The 13,928-nt window shown below is 40.3% G+C and overlaps 1 protein-coding gene across 6 annotated transcripts in view; it reads right to left on the bottom strand.

The window, feature by feature from the left end:
- Positions 1-323: 323 nt before the first annotated feature.
- MBNL2 (muscleblind like splicing regulator 2) overlaps positions 324-13,928 on the bottom strand; it is a 142,246-nt gene continuing 128,641 nt past the window's right edge. For all 6 annotated transcript variants that reach the window (XM_081815124.1, XM_081815121.1, XM_081815120.1 and 3 more), the window contains one exon: positions 324-3,106. In XM_081815124.1, coding sequence (XP_081671250.1) covers positions 3,092-3,106 — 15 coding nt within the window. In that variant the 3' untranslated portion in view covers positions 324-3,091. The remainder of the gene's footprint in view (positions 3,107-13,928) is intronic.

The raw sequence follows: 13,928 nt of genomic DNA, 5'->3' as shown, positions 1-13,928 counted from the left end.
TTGTCTAAATGAAACGGATATATTTTGTTCCCATTTGGTTACTAATGTTCTCTTCATTATCAGGCAGAATCCTGAAGAGGAGGGCCGAGTGGTGGGATTTACCTTTATTTCTCATTTCAGAAGAACTTCTAAAATGATCCCTTTAAATTGCTTTTCTTACTGTTAAAAAGCCAAACCTAAAAGCAAAACCCATCAGTCTCCCATTTGAAGACCAGAGCTTGCTCTCCTTTGAAGTCACCAAAGGTTTTCTACGCGAATGTGAAGACTGTTTCGTTCGGCTAATTATCCATCCGTCTCCACACAAAAAGGAGGAAGACTAGAAATCCTTTTAAATGCTTCTTTTATTTCATTGGTTGTACATTGGGTGAGTGAACTGAATATTACAACCAAAACATAGAGTTGATACAAATTAGACTCCTGTTTACACTGTAAGGTAATGAATGAGGGAATTCTTTAAGTGTTACAGAAAGATTTAGTAGAAATGTTACCAGTGGTATGGCTGAAAGAATATTTCTGTGAAGTGCTGTTATATCCTGAAAACCAAGAGTGAAATGTAGTTCCCACACAAGTGGCGAGTTCATCTCTTAACTACGGTATTTGTTGAATTGCTATCTTCATGTCTTGGATACTGGTGATTTTATTTTTGTAATTAAACAAAGCATTTAAGATTTATTCATCATAGTCAGACTTCTGAATATAAACAAACTTTTGGCAAATAATATTTATACAGAAAAATAGTTTTAGATCCTCTCAAATCCCAGAATTATTCTATAAAATTACATTATAAATAAATAAAAAGCAAAATCTGTTGTACATATATTTGTACATCTATGCATTTGCCTTGCCTCCTCCTTATTGTAAATGGCATATTTATGACTCTTTGCATATTATAATCACAATTCTGGAAAATGGATATCATAGTAAAAATACAGTCTTCTATATTTGTCTGGGGATACAGGTGATGTTTCTGATGCTCCCATTATTAAAGGGCTGAAAATAGCTGTGTGCTAATAATTTTAAAAATCAAAATCATGAAACAAAAGAAAGACACCGTGACAACAATTAGTCTACAAAAATATTTCAGTGATTCCTGTAATTTATCTTTTAGTAATGTATACTATGTTTTCAATGAGTTTAAGTGAAATAACAAAGAAAGAAAAAAGAAAAGAGGAAAACAAGTTTGAATGTTTTAGGTAAGTTGTAGCGTAACTACATTGTTATAGTTGAGAAAATTACAAAGATCAATAATACATAAAGATGAAACTACCAAAGAAATACAAATTAGATACAATACTTTCCCACAAATTAAAACAAATGCCACGATACAAGCACGATGTAAGATCACACTTAGAATGTGATTTTCTTTCGATGGGGTTATCAAATCTACAATATAAGATGGTCATTAGACGTCGACTGACATGAATTAAAATGGTGGATTTCTTTTTTTTCTCCAACAAAAATGATATGGTTGGTGCATCTAGTTTTCAGAACAGGCGGTGATGCCAAAATTTAAAATATTTTACATTCAATCTCAAAAGTCAAAATACTTCAATCACTAGTATGTTCACAAAGAAAATGGATGTTTTAAACAATTACACATAATATTCATTTATAACAGCTGTTTTGTTTTTTAAACAATAATTTAAAAACTATGTAGGTACTGTATAGGCTATGTGCAACATATAAAATGTGAAATATGAAATATTTGGTACGATAGTGCTTAAAATAAACTTTAAAACAAACTTTCTGAACAAAATTTAATTGTATCGCTATTACCTTGAAGATCAACCAAGTATTTAAAAAAGTAAACAACATTAAAATATGTTTCATCCATATATAGTATATATATGTATGTGTATATATAATATGTATGTACTTGTATTAAAGTTTTTTATACTTTTGAGACATAAAATATGCTTTAAGGTGAAAGAATTAAAAGAACTATTTTTTTTTCCATGCTGTAGTCAGTTACAACCCTTTAATCCAACTTTTGAAATGCAAAACAGTAATGGATTTTTTAAAAAGTGAAACTATCTACTTTTTGTTTACATAGTAATTTAGATTAAAGTCACAGTCAAATTTTCAGTGACTAAACTCAAACTTACTTAAATTAGAATATTATACAGATCTCCTCACCTACAGCTTCGTTGTTTGACTAGGTTTTTAGTTTCGAAGTTATTCTGTAACAGGCAACCGGATGGTGAGTTAGTTTTTCCAACTAATCCCTTAGATTAGACTGTTGGCATGGGCCTCGTTCTTGTCAAGCTGGATGAAGTCTGGCAAAATCTAGGCACTTCTACAAAGTCTCTCTTATAAAACAACTTTAAAAATATACTTGTAAAATAATACCTTCAAGACTTTGTTTGGTGGGGTATGAAGTTCATACCGTGCAAAGTTTCTTTTTCAATCTAGTTAATGTTATTCTAGAATCACACGATTCAATGCGGCATCTCCGGGCAAACCAAATACCACACTGTGATGTGTCCCCCATACTTGTGCTTGAATTTCCATTCAAATTTTAGACCTGAAGGACAGGCGTCAGTTTTACTTCACTTCTCACCTTTGCTGCAGCATTCATGTTGTGAAGAAGCGAAACATATGCTTTGATCCAGTGGGTAAAGGAAATGACAGTAACTGGCGTTAGAATCGAACCTGCCCTCGGAACAGATTTCTTAACTAATGCTAATTGTTTATTGCTAACTTGGAAATATTCGCAATCGAAATGAGTACGTTGGTTGGGCTTTTCTGCATCAGCTATAGTTATGGAGATAAGACAATATTCCTAGGACAGAAACTATGTTTAGAAACCCTTGAAAAGTAAACTTTATCCTTTATGTCTTTAAACGTCACAGCTGGTCGCAGGTAGTTAACTATCTTAGGTTGGAATATACTAAGCATACCATATTTAATACTCATATATGATATAGCAGCACTAGCTTCTTACAGTTGTGGTCTGTCCGGAAGAACTAATTCTTTATTTAGCATGCAGTTTGTGGCAATTCTATTGAGGAGGAAACAGGATAGTATGTACAGTAACAATGTTTAGTTATTCTCAATGCAGATTCTTGGCATTCCATTCCGTGTCTGCTGATTATTTCAGAATTATCTGTTAAAGAAAAAGACAAGCGTGCTTTAGACATCCTTCTGTGAGGGAAAATAACGAGTTTAAGTTCTACTCTTTGCAAATAGGAATTTCCTTCAATTTCTCATTTTGATATATTTTCATCTTTTGAGGCAATCGTAATTTTGAGCAATCCCCACCCTTCATGCCGAAAAACTTTACACATAAGCTCTCCTGCCTTGTAGCTGCTGTAACAAATGGTGATTCGAATGCACACGATTGTATTTTCTGTGAAACTCTGACAGCGTGTATGTGGGCATGCAGTGTGCTTAGGCCCTGATCTCCTTTTCTAGTTTCTGCTTCATGTCTCTTTCTGATATGTTCCCATTATCATCCAATTAATATTTGCTAAGGTGATCAGGGAGTCTAATCAGAGAATTAGTTTGTACGGGGAAAGTTGTGGGAAAAGTTTAAATATATTTTTAAATGTATAATAAGTTAAGTGTTATTTATTTGTTAACTTGCATATAACATTCAGAGATGTGTTCCCATCAAAAGTAATTTTGTTCTCAAGGTATAATAACCACCAGTTTCAAATTCAGGGAACGTCAAAGGGAAAAAGGGGCAACATTCTAATAAAGCAGTTACAACATTCTAAATAAATCCAAAAGCACAGACAAAGCTAAACTATCAAATGCAAATCGTGGTCCCAGGAGCCTGATTTCCAAGTTCATTTCCAACTCCATACCTTTGCAAAAGACAGGGAGTTTGCCCTGTGTGACCCAGTCCTCTAAATGACAAGCTTTTAAAAAGCCAACCTTTTAACAAGTTCTAACAAAAATATTCTTTGTTCAATGCTTCAACCAAACTTTGTGCAATGAATGAAATATTTACTTATTAAACTGCCGAGAGTCTATGTTTAGGAAAAAAAAAAAACAGTGAAAATTCTTTATGATCAAGCTAATATTCCTGCACACTGGGATCCAATTCCTAATAAAAGCCTCATTTCTATGTATAATTTCTCATCCCATTATGTTAGAATTCACGTATGTGGATACTTTTCCTTTTAAGTGGGTGCTCCTGCAGTTTGCAAAGAACAGCTTTAGTATATACTCAAATAGTACCAACTCAAATAATTCCTCCCATGAAATAAATAGGAATATCCTTTAATTTACTGGAATGTATGGATTTATATGGAAGTGATAAAAGTAGAGGAAGAACTCATTTATATTAAATATTTATACTAAATGGAAACTCAAAACTTCAAAGTTCCTGAGAATTTAAAATTAATTGGGAAAAATTGCATTGTCTCGTATAATGATAGACAAATAAAAATGAGATGTAATGATTTGATATGTAAATATTATCACAGTATCTTGGAATAGCCACTGCCAATTGCCAATATCAAATTCGTCAGATGGTTCTATTATAACTTCACTTTTCGGTTCAGATATTTGATTATTAAATAGGAATTATTCTATTTCATCCCTTAGCTTCAGTTCAATACTATCTGTAAGGTTTCCAAATTAAGAACATGCCCCGGGACATCAAATTGTGTCTTTTTCTCTTTCTTCTTTCCTTTTACTTTAGCAAGACTCTCTCTAAGATATTTATGGCACAAAATCTTGCAAATTCTTAAGTAATATATATTTTGGAATATATTCATATCCTTGCTTAGTAAGTGACACTAAACTGCCATATAGAATGATATTCTTAAGCACCCGGAAAGAAAAGTATTCTACAGAAAGCCTAGCAACGGGCTATTATAGAAATTAGTTACAGCAATGCTTTGGACTCATACCTAACAGAGAGACATGTACAACCACCTGGGTTTAAGTGAATGGTAAATTAACCTTGGAGTTCACTCGGAGCATTACCTGGACTCACCCAGCTTGTCCTTCCCCTCTGCCCCAGCCTACATCGGATACATTATATGGATAAAGACTAAACACAAATAGCCGATACGTTATCAAGCTGTCTGCTATTACAGCGGCCTGGTGTCCAGGCCAGGAAACTCTGGCTCTACCCTGGTCTCTATCCTCGGCTACCTTGTGGACTAACCTCTGCGGTGTTAAAAAAAAAAAAAAAAAAGAATTACTCTCCTGGCAGCTGCAAGCTTCAAGAGGTCCAAGAGATTTGATTTTAGAAGGTAAGAAAGCTGTGAGTGTTTCATTTTTTGGGTGGTAGCATTTTTCAGGAAAACATAATTTGATTATTAATTTTTTTTTCTGAGAAACAGAGCTGGCTGGTACAATCTGAATTAAGTGTTCTCTGCGGGGCGGGTGGAGACAGAGTCTGGAAATACAGACACGACTCCAGATGAGAAGCAGCTACCCTATGAGTGTCTCTGAAATGACCTGCGGCCCATGTGCTTGCTGTTTCTGATGTCAGGAGACTAGTGTGACGTGAGACACTACAGGCCGGAGGGCCCACGGGGGGACAGGGCAGTTTCCAGCTGGGGGATAGCCCTGGAGGGAAGAGAAGAGCCGTGGGGGGGGGGGCGGGGGAATTAGGTGTATGGGCGGAAGAGTGTAGAGAAGCCATTTCAAGGGAAAGAGGGCTCTTCTGTCTAGTTTTAAATATGGGTTTTCTTTAGTCAGATTATATTTTTAATTTGCACCAAAGAAACATAATTTAAAATCAGATGAATAGGTCCATTTGTGTGCTTCCCTGTTGCCTCTCCAACTTTACATGGATATATGAAATATATTCTATACATAAAAACGTCTTCAATCTCCATTGTAATTTTAATGGGCAGCAGGATCAAAACCTTTAGGGTGTCTGAGTATTTCAATATAGGTACGAAACATGCATTTTTAAAAGAGCAGGCTGGGGGCGCCTGGGTGGCTCAGTCGGCCAAGAGTCCCACTCTTGATTTCGGCTTAGGTCATGATCTCAGGGCTGTGAGATCGAGCCCTGCACCCGGCGTGGAGCCTGCTTAAGATTCTCTCTCTCTCCCCCTCTCCCTCTGCCCCTCCCTGCCTGTGCTGTCTTTATATGTGGCCCTGAAACATGGGCTATGAATCTGATATTGACAAGTCCTGATCCTGAGCCTGTCCATTTTAAAGTACAGTTAATTAAATCACAGTTCACCAAAGTGACCTCGACAGACCGGCTGATTGGCATCCTTCCTGCCCTGTGCTCACCAAAACTGAGACCAAAGTTCCTTTCTCAGCCTCCAGGCCCTGCAGCCTGTGTTTTCTTGGAAGGGGCAATGGAAAATTCTCCTGGGGTCTGCCAGAGCGAGTGTAAGTCAGAGAGATGGCTACCACGTTGGGTCCCCCAGAAATCCCCTCTCTGAAGCCTCATTGTGGGTTTTGTTTTAATTTCAATAGATGCCCCCTTGATTTTCCAGGGGGCTGTGAGTGGTTTTTGCCAGAACCCTGAGAGCTAGGTTAGTATTGCCAGTCATACTGTTGTAGACATAGAGAAGTCAGCGCAAGTTTGCACGACGTAAAAGTGCTTGTGCAAGCCAGTGTGAGTTAGGGATGTTAGCTCACTCCTCCTGCTGGCACGGAGTCCCCTCCAGGGTGTAGTGACAGTCTGCACTGACCAGGGGAAACAGTGGTTCCGAAGGCTCTACCTCGCACGGTGCCAGTGGAGATCAGTGCTCAGAACCGCCGTGGGAGCCTGGGAACCAGGGAGAGGGGCGGCCATGGGGCGGGGTCTAGAGCAAACCGCGAGCAGCGACTGTGCGGATGGGTAGAAACCGCGGAGGGACCGTGGGGCTGCGGCACCCCTCCCCAGGAAGGCCTTGCCTGCGTGGCCAACCACACCCTACCCCGGGGCCTCCTCCAGACGGATGTCGCACACACGTCTGCTCAGGGCGGCGGAAGCCCCGCCCCAGTCACAGGTCCGCTGTTCCAGCTTCTGAGGACCCTGGCACCGTATATGACAGGGCAAAAATCAAATGTATTGAACAGGATGTACTTCTGTTCATCTTTCTGACAGACTCGCCTCTTAAATTTAAGGATCTTCTCATATAAGGAGAACCATGATGAACAAGGGGGATAAACGGCTAACATAAGATTTTAGTCAATCTGGTATGGTAAATCAAAATTCTGAACTTTGGAAAGGATTACTTTTCATTCCTTTCTCAACTAAAAGGAGAACACACAAAAAATGGGACTAGCTGATGCCCACGAAATCGGCAGTTCTATTTTTAAAACAAAGACAGGCTTGAGCTCAAAGCACTAGTGCATGCGTGAATCTTCGGTGGACCCTCTGGGTGGAGCAAGAGTATCTGTGATGCAAAAATGTAAGTTGGCTGCAGTGGAATCTACTTGTTAATTAGCATGTCCTTCAGGTGGTCGGATCTCAGAATCGGCCGATTCTGCTTCATCCACATCCTTAAATTGTTCCCATACGAACCCAGTACACAAGTAGCCTAATATTTATTTACTGTAGACAAAGCGTGAATGGCCCCAAGGAACATCAGATGGGTTGCTTTCCCATGAAATGTGTGGGTGGGCAGTCATTTAATAATCTCTGCGTCCTTGGTGAAGTGCCTACCACTGACTCGTGGTGCAATGGCAGTCAAGTTTATTAAAAAGAAGACTGGGTCCCTGTATGGTAAACCTACTGACTGGGGGGCCCCAGCAGGAAGTGCACGTAAGTGAGTGGGTCAGGTAGGGAGCGTGGCAGATGGAAGGCCCCGTGCCTACAAGGAATGGAGGAGCAGTTAATCAGCTCCAGCCAGTTGTTATGTGCAGAAACCCGCTTGACCTTACACTGCTTGACCTTTCCATTTTCCAAAAGAAGCTGGAAATTCAGCAACTAATTCTCATTACAGAAAATAACTGTGTGGTCCAAATATCTCTTTAGGCTGTGTCCTCTTTGAGCCTTACCTACTGGGAGGAGCTATCCACTAAGCCTGGATCGCTAGCTTCCTGAGCCCGGCAGAGGCCAAGGCTGTAGGCAACACGGAGGGAGCCAGCAGTCACCGCTGCTGGGCGGGATTGGGGGAGGGGGTCTAATGGGGAGTTAATCCTGCAACTTGCACACATCGCACTTTCACCCAAAGGAACAGGGTACTTGACCAACAGGCTCCCTCTAAGAAAAAACTACTGTCCCTCCCTTTACTGATTCATCAAATATGAAATACCCACATTGCCTTGTCTCTTCCAAGATGATGATAGATTTTGGCTGAGCCATCTATACGCCCTGACCCTTGCTGGACACTTGAAAAAGAACTGACTAGAGTGAGAAATGCACTTGGTTGAAAGCCAGACAGTCTGTGCAGAGGCTGAAACACTGAACTTGAGTGCGTCAGCACCATCAACTCAACCGCTGAACTGAATAGCCCTCGTGCCAGATGGGGTCAAAGAAGACAAGTCAACATAGCATTTCTCCCGGGCTTCAGAGGCACCAAGTATTACCACTTTCTGAGTTTTCTACCTTGTGACGGATATCCAGGAACTGAACATATGAATAATTATGACTTCTAGAAATATTCACACTTTTTATATAAATATGTTCATTACAAAGATTCAGGGACGTCAGAAGAGCTGTCTTTTAAAATATTAGCTCAATATTAAAGTATGCCGGAACGCTTACTGCTTGGCTTAATTGATAGGAAAATCATTTCAGTGAAAAGACCCAACTGTTCCTATGGATCCAAACCACAAAACAATTAGAAGAGAGGAATAAGGTTTGACTTCAGTCCTCCTGCGGAGAGCCATCCAATAGTGTCTTTGTAGTGTGGGGCTTGAAGATGTGGATAAAATATGCCTTATAAAATATTCGTGTGGTTTTGCTGAAATCTGAAGGCATCTGAATAGCACTCGCAAGGGATCTCAAGTGGACATTTCCAAGCAAGGCTGTTGCATTAACTGGGTCTGTGGCAAAACTGAGTTTTCTAAGAATGAGGCAGTGTTCTATTCACCTTTATATCCCTAATGTCTGGGATAGGGCTGGGCACGTAGGAGGCATTTATTAACTGCTGGGTGCACGGAGGGCTGAGTCAACATTTACTGAGGACTCAAGACCACAATGCTGGTATTAGCAGGTGGCCAACAGACCACTCACAAGCGAGACATAGAAATGGCGGCAAGGAGAGGAACCCTCTGGACAATAGGTATCTCTGCTGTCTTTCGGGCAAGTTAAGGATTCGGAAATATCCAAGGAAAACAAACAGGCCTCTCCTTCCCCTACTCCCTGTTATAGACAGGTAAGAGGAAAAATCTTCCAGGCTGGGGGAAGAATCACTCACAAATATGGAAACACGGCAGATAAACAAAAACGCCACCTGAAGAAAACTTCTAGACTTGGTTGATTCCTTAGAAGTCTTCTTCCACAGTTAGAAGGCCCTGTTTCCTTGGAATGTAATTTTTAAGAGAATGTTTCACTCTCTCCTTAAACAGAACTAATTATTAATTTTAAAACTGAAAACCGAATGGAATTTCCTAAAACTATGGCCAAGCTAAGGAGGCTTGCCTGTTGCTCGCCATCCTAATAGCTTTTTTTTCCCTACAGTTATTTTCTTTTTATTCTGTCATGCATGTTTCTCTTCACTGCTATCTCCCGGCACCCCCCCACACACCCCCCAATCTCTCCACTGCTTAATATTCTCTCCATCTTTTCCTAGTACTCCACACCTCTTCCCTATGGCAGTTGCTACTGTCTGAAATTCCCTGATTTTGTCTGAGAGGCCAAACTTATGAAGCATTTTGATTGAAGTAAACTGTACAAAGGCGGAGGGACATTTGTAGAGTTTTGGCTACAAAATAATTCTGGACTTCATCACAGTATGGATTACCAAAGCCAAAAGCAAATGTCTTTGGTTTCTGTGAACATTATCAGAGCAAGTCTAACGATACGTGTTAATAAATGAACACTTTTAGGCACTTTGGCCGATTTCAAGACTATGCGTAAACTTGAAGTGCATAAACAATTCAAAGGTAATGAGCGGTATATAAAAAGACACTTTGGAAAATAGTCCTATTCGTTATCTGGGGGGAGTATTGTTCTGAGAGAAGGCAGCGTCTTATGCCATATTTGCCTTGTTTTCAAAACGGGTTTTTATGAATATAGGAAGAGCACATTTTGGGGTGGTGGGAGAAAATTCTCACACATGACAATGGGTTTCACTCTTGAGAAGGGCAACTTGAGGCTGGCCCAAACGCCCCCAGTATTTAGCAGACCTTAAAGAGCAGTACAGTCAGGATTATTGTTTTGTCCTCTGTCATCAACGGAAAGTTTACATTCAAAGTTCTAATTCCTTTGTTTTTAATGACATCATTTTGTTGAGGACTCATTTCTAATATCTTCCAATTAGTTGAACAAAAAGATTTTTCAGATATACCCTTCCAATGTATGAAAAACTATCACTTAAAAATATTAATAATTGAGTTTCTGCACAAAAGGCAGTAACGATGGCCTCACTGAAGATTACTGACCAGGGTCTACACTGACAATTTATATTATTCTGGACAAAATAGGTACAGGGAAATTTTTGATTTGAATAAGACTGCACTCTTCGCATGAGTCCATGTCACACGTGGAAAAATCTAGACTCTTGTGAGAATGGGGTGAGACTTCAGTCACGATTCCCTTCTCTACCCCACACCCAGCCTCAACCAGTCCAATTCCCTGGAGGGAATTCTGAGGAGCATTTCTGCTGCTTTTACAGTGAGACAGGAATCTAGCCCTTAGATTGTCTAAAAATCCGTACATCACCCAAGGGTGATTCTTTCTCTTGTAGGATAATAAATGAGGAAGCAGGAAAAGGCATAGGGGAGACTTTTCGTTCCTCGTGCTTCCGCCAGTGCTCTCTAAGTGTTTAAAACAAAAACACATTCAGGAGTGTTGTGTGCTTGTTCAGGAAGAGAGGAGCTAGGGGACCGTGTTTGCTCTGCAAGTGCCAGAGGAGGTCAGAACAACAGGAAAACCAAACCAAATCCTAGACTGGAAGGGCCCCTACAACAGCCAGGAAAAAAGGAGGCAGATCAAATATGGCATCCATGGGAAATGGGCAGGAGGGTGGATGAAAGTCCCTGGTTGCCTGGCAGGGACAAGTCCCAGATTTTCTCTTCCTATTCCTGCCCAACGTTCCTGACTCCATACCGTACATCTCATCCCCACCCCACCAAACTTCCCCGGCAAACATCCGAGTCACGGAATTCACGGGGGTGATGGTTCCTTTACTCCGGCAGGTGGAGAAGGTGAAGGACTTTTCCATCACATAGCTGTCTGGGGCTTTGAGTTAGGCATGTGCTTTTGGCCTCTGTCTTGAATCTCAAAGATACAGAAACATCTATGTACGCGGTATGTGGCCTGTTCCGTGCTGTTAATACAGTATTATCCTTGAGCAATGTCGCGAGTGAAGTAAACTCTGATAGGCCAACCCGGAGACCTTACCATCAAGTTCATCACTGTCTCTATAGGAAAATTATTTTGAGTCTTAAACCAAGTGACAAAGGGAATTCTGAACAAACATTTTTAAAATTAGGGCCTGTCTACGTATTAAAGGAGGCTAAATTCCTCTACTGTATCAAGAAACAATAGATAATATTTGGGCCACACTATTTAAGAAAATACTCTAAAACATTATAAGAAAAATTATAAAACATTTCTCTAAAACTATCACATTTAGAATATTTTCCCTGAGATGCGTGGCATGGGAAGCTATCTGGGATTAAATAGGCCACCCACATCGGAGGCTCTTTCACTGAAGGTGACCTCTGGGCATGAAGGTGGAATCCAAGAAAACTTTTTTATACCTTTAAAAAACTTTATGCAGCAATGGAAATGAAATTTCAAGGGCAGTCATTTATACCTGGCTCTTTTCAATATGGGATTTTACTCCCAGTAATAAATTGAGGATTTGGGCCCAGAAAAATCACAGAAACAAGATCCTGTTGGATTCAACATCAAGTCCTCAATCCTGCTCAATACCCTGCTTTTGTATCCACCACCATTATGTCGGACTTAGAATCCTGAGCACATTTTGGCTGTAGTACTCATTTTAACTGTGGAGCAGAATGTATAATTCAGCCTGTTGACAACTGGCTTTTAGGACACTAAAGGCAGGAAAGTAAGTAAATACGAAGATTCAGCAAAAGGAACAGTGAGATTAGTGTGACACATGAAGCATGTCTCTGTGTGTCGTAATCATCTTGTACATTTTGGGAACTGGTAGGATGACACTGCCATCTAACAACATTTCCAGCAAAATCAGTGGTCTTTTTCTATTTTAGTTCTTTGCCTGTACGTTTGTGTATGTGTATCAGAGAGAGAGAGAGAGAAAGAGAGAGGTTGGTTAAGAAAACTACTTAATTGTGTGTAAAATCATGGTGCAAAGGAAAAATCAGAGTCCCGGAGTGGAATTTCAGGAGGCCTGTCTGTGCCACCAACAAGCTTGGTGACCCTCTGAGCCTCAGTTTCCTACTTTGCCCATTACCACACGGACACCTCTGGCGGGGAGCTACACCAGGTTACCATCTGTCTTCCCTAACAACTGCGAGGAGGAGCCAAAATACCATGGTAGAATAGATGGCAAAATGGAGACCCCCCCATATAAAGAAAAAATACAAAGAAAGCACCTATATTCTCTTTTATTTCTTTATTGCTGTCCTCTGTCAAAACTCAGTGGCTAAGACCATCCTTTTGGCATTTCTGCTTTTCGAGATGATCCTTATTAGTTGATCACTTTGACAGGAATTATTTGCATGTTGGTCTACTGCCTGTCTCCCTTATTAGGTTAGACTCAGGAGAACAGGGACTGTTTTGTTCGATTCTGTATTCCCAGAATTCTGAATTGCACATAGTAGGTGCTTAATAAATGTCTGTTGAGAAAAGGTATGAAGGTGCGTTGCTGCTGAGTCAACAGTGGGTTTCTGTTATGGCCTGGCATCTCAGGATAGACCCAGCTTCCACCAAGGATGGCTCACTGAGGAAGGATTTGCATTTGCACTCAGGTACCTGCTTTATGAAAACTCTTAAAGGAAAACACAGCAATAAGAGAATTTTTAATGTAAAAAGAATAACTCTGTGCTATGGATTTAATAGAAGTACAATCAGCCATTTTCTTTCCAATCCTACTCCCTGCTTCTTTGGAGAAATGTCTACTCAGATCTTTTGGCCAATTTAAAAATTGTGGTAAAACAGGCATAGCTTAATATTTGCCCTTTTAACCATTTCTAAATGTATAGTTCAGCGGTGTTAATACACTCGCCCGTGAGCAACCATCACCACCAGCCATCTCCAGAACTCTGCAGCATTCCAAAACAGACCTCTGTACCCAGTAAACAATAACTCCCTATTCCCCCTTTACCCCAATGCTTATTTCCTGCTTCCCTCTCTCCTTCCCATGTTTGGCTTCAAAACGGGATCCCTGGCTCTCTGTGTCACACCTGAGTCATCAGCAACTTGCTAGGTTCACTTTCTAATTCACGCCCTGCCTTGCTTACAACCAAACAACTTCCCAGCGGCTCCTTTGAGTTGCCTCCTCCAGGCCACCCCAAACAACCACTCCCAAGTAGTGATGTTCAATTAATCTGAGACTGGTATGAAGGTAAGGTTCTGTGGAGACCGGGGAGAAAAACAGTATCTCTCTTTCTAAATTACCATTGTTTGAAAAAGTCCTGGTTGAGAGGACACCTCTTGGTAGACTCTTTCCAGCCAGAAGTTATTTGCCACTCTACCATTCTGGGAAAGGGTGAGATGGTGCCCTTGTCCATCTGCTTTCTAGCTCTTGTTTACTGGACTGAAATTTGAATTTCCTTGTGGTTTCATCAAGCAACAGTATTTTCAGACTATTTATGATATTGAACTTGGATTTCAAAAAGGCTTGCTTCTATTAGAACTTTCTTCTTAAATGGTTAAAACTTCAAAAACTAATAGTGAAACTCAACAGTTAGAAGTTTTT

This window comes from Leptonychotes weddellii, chromosome 3 (assembly GCF_054177405.1).
Source record: "Leptonychotes weddellii isolate Sample4059 chromosome 3, ASM5417740v2, whole genome shotgun sequence".
NCBI lineage: Eukaryota > Metazoa > Chordata > Mammalia > Carnivora > Phocidae > Leptonychotes > Leptonychotes weddellii.
Note: the sequence above shows the minus strand (reverse complement) of the source record. Positions and strands in the feature narration are given on the sequence as shown.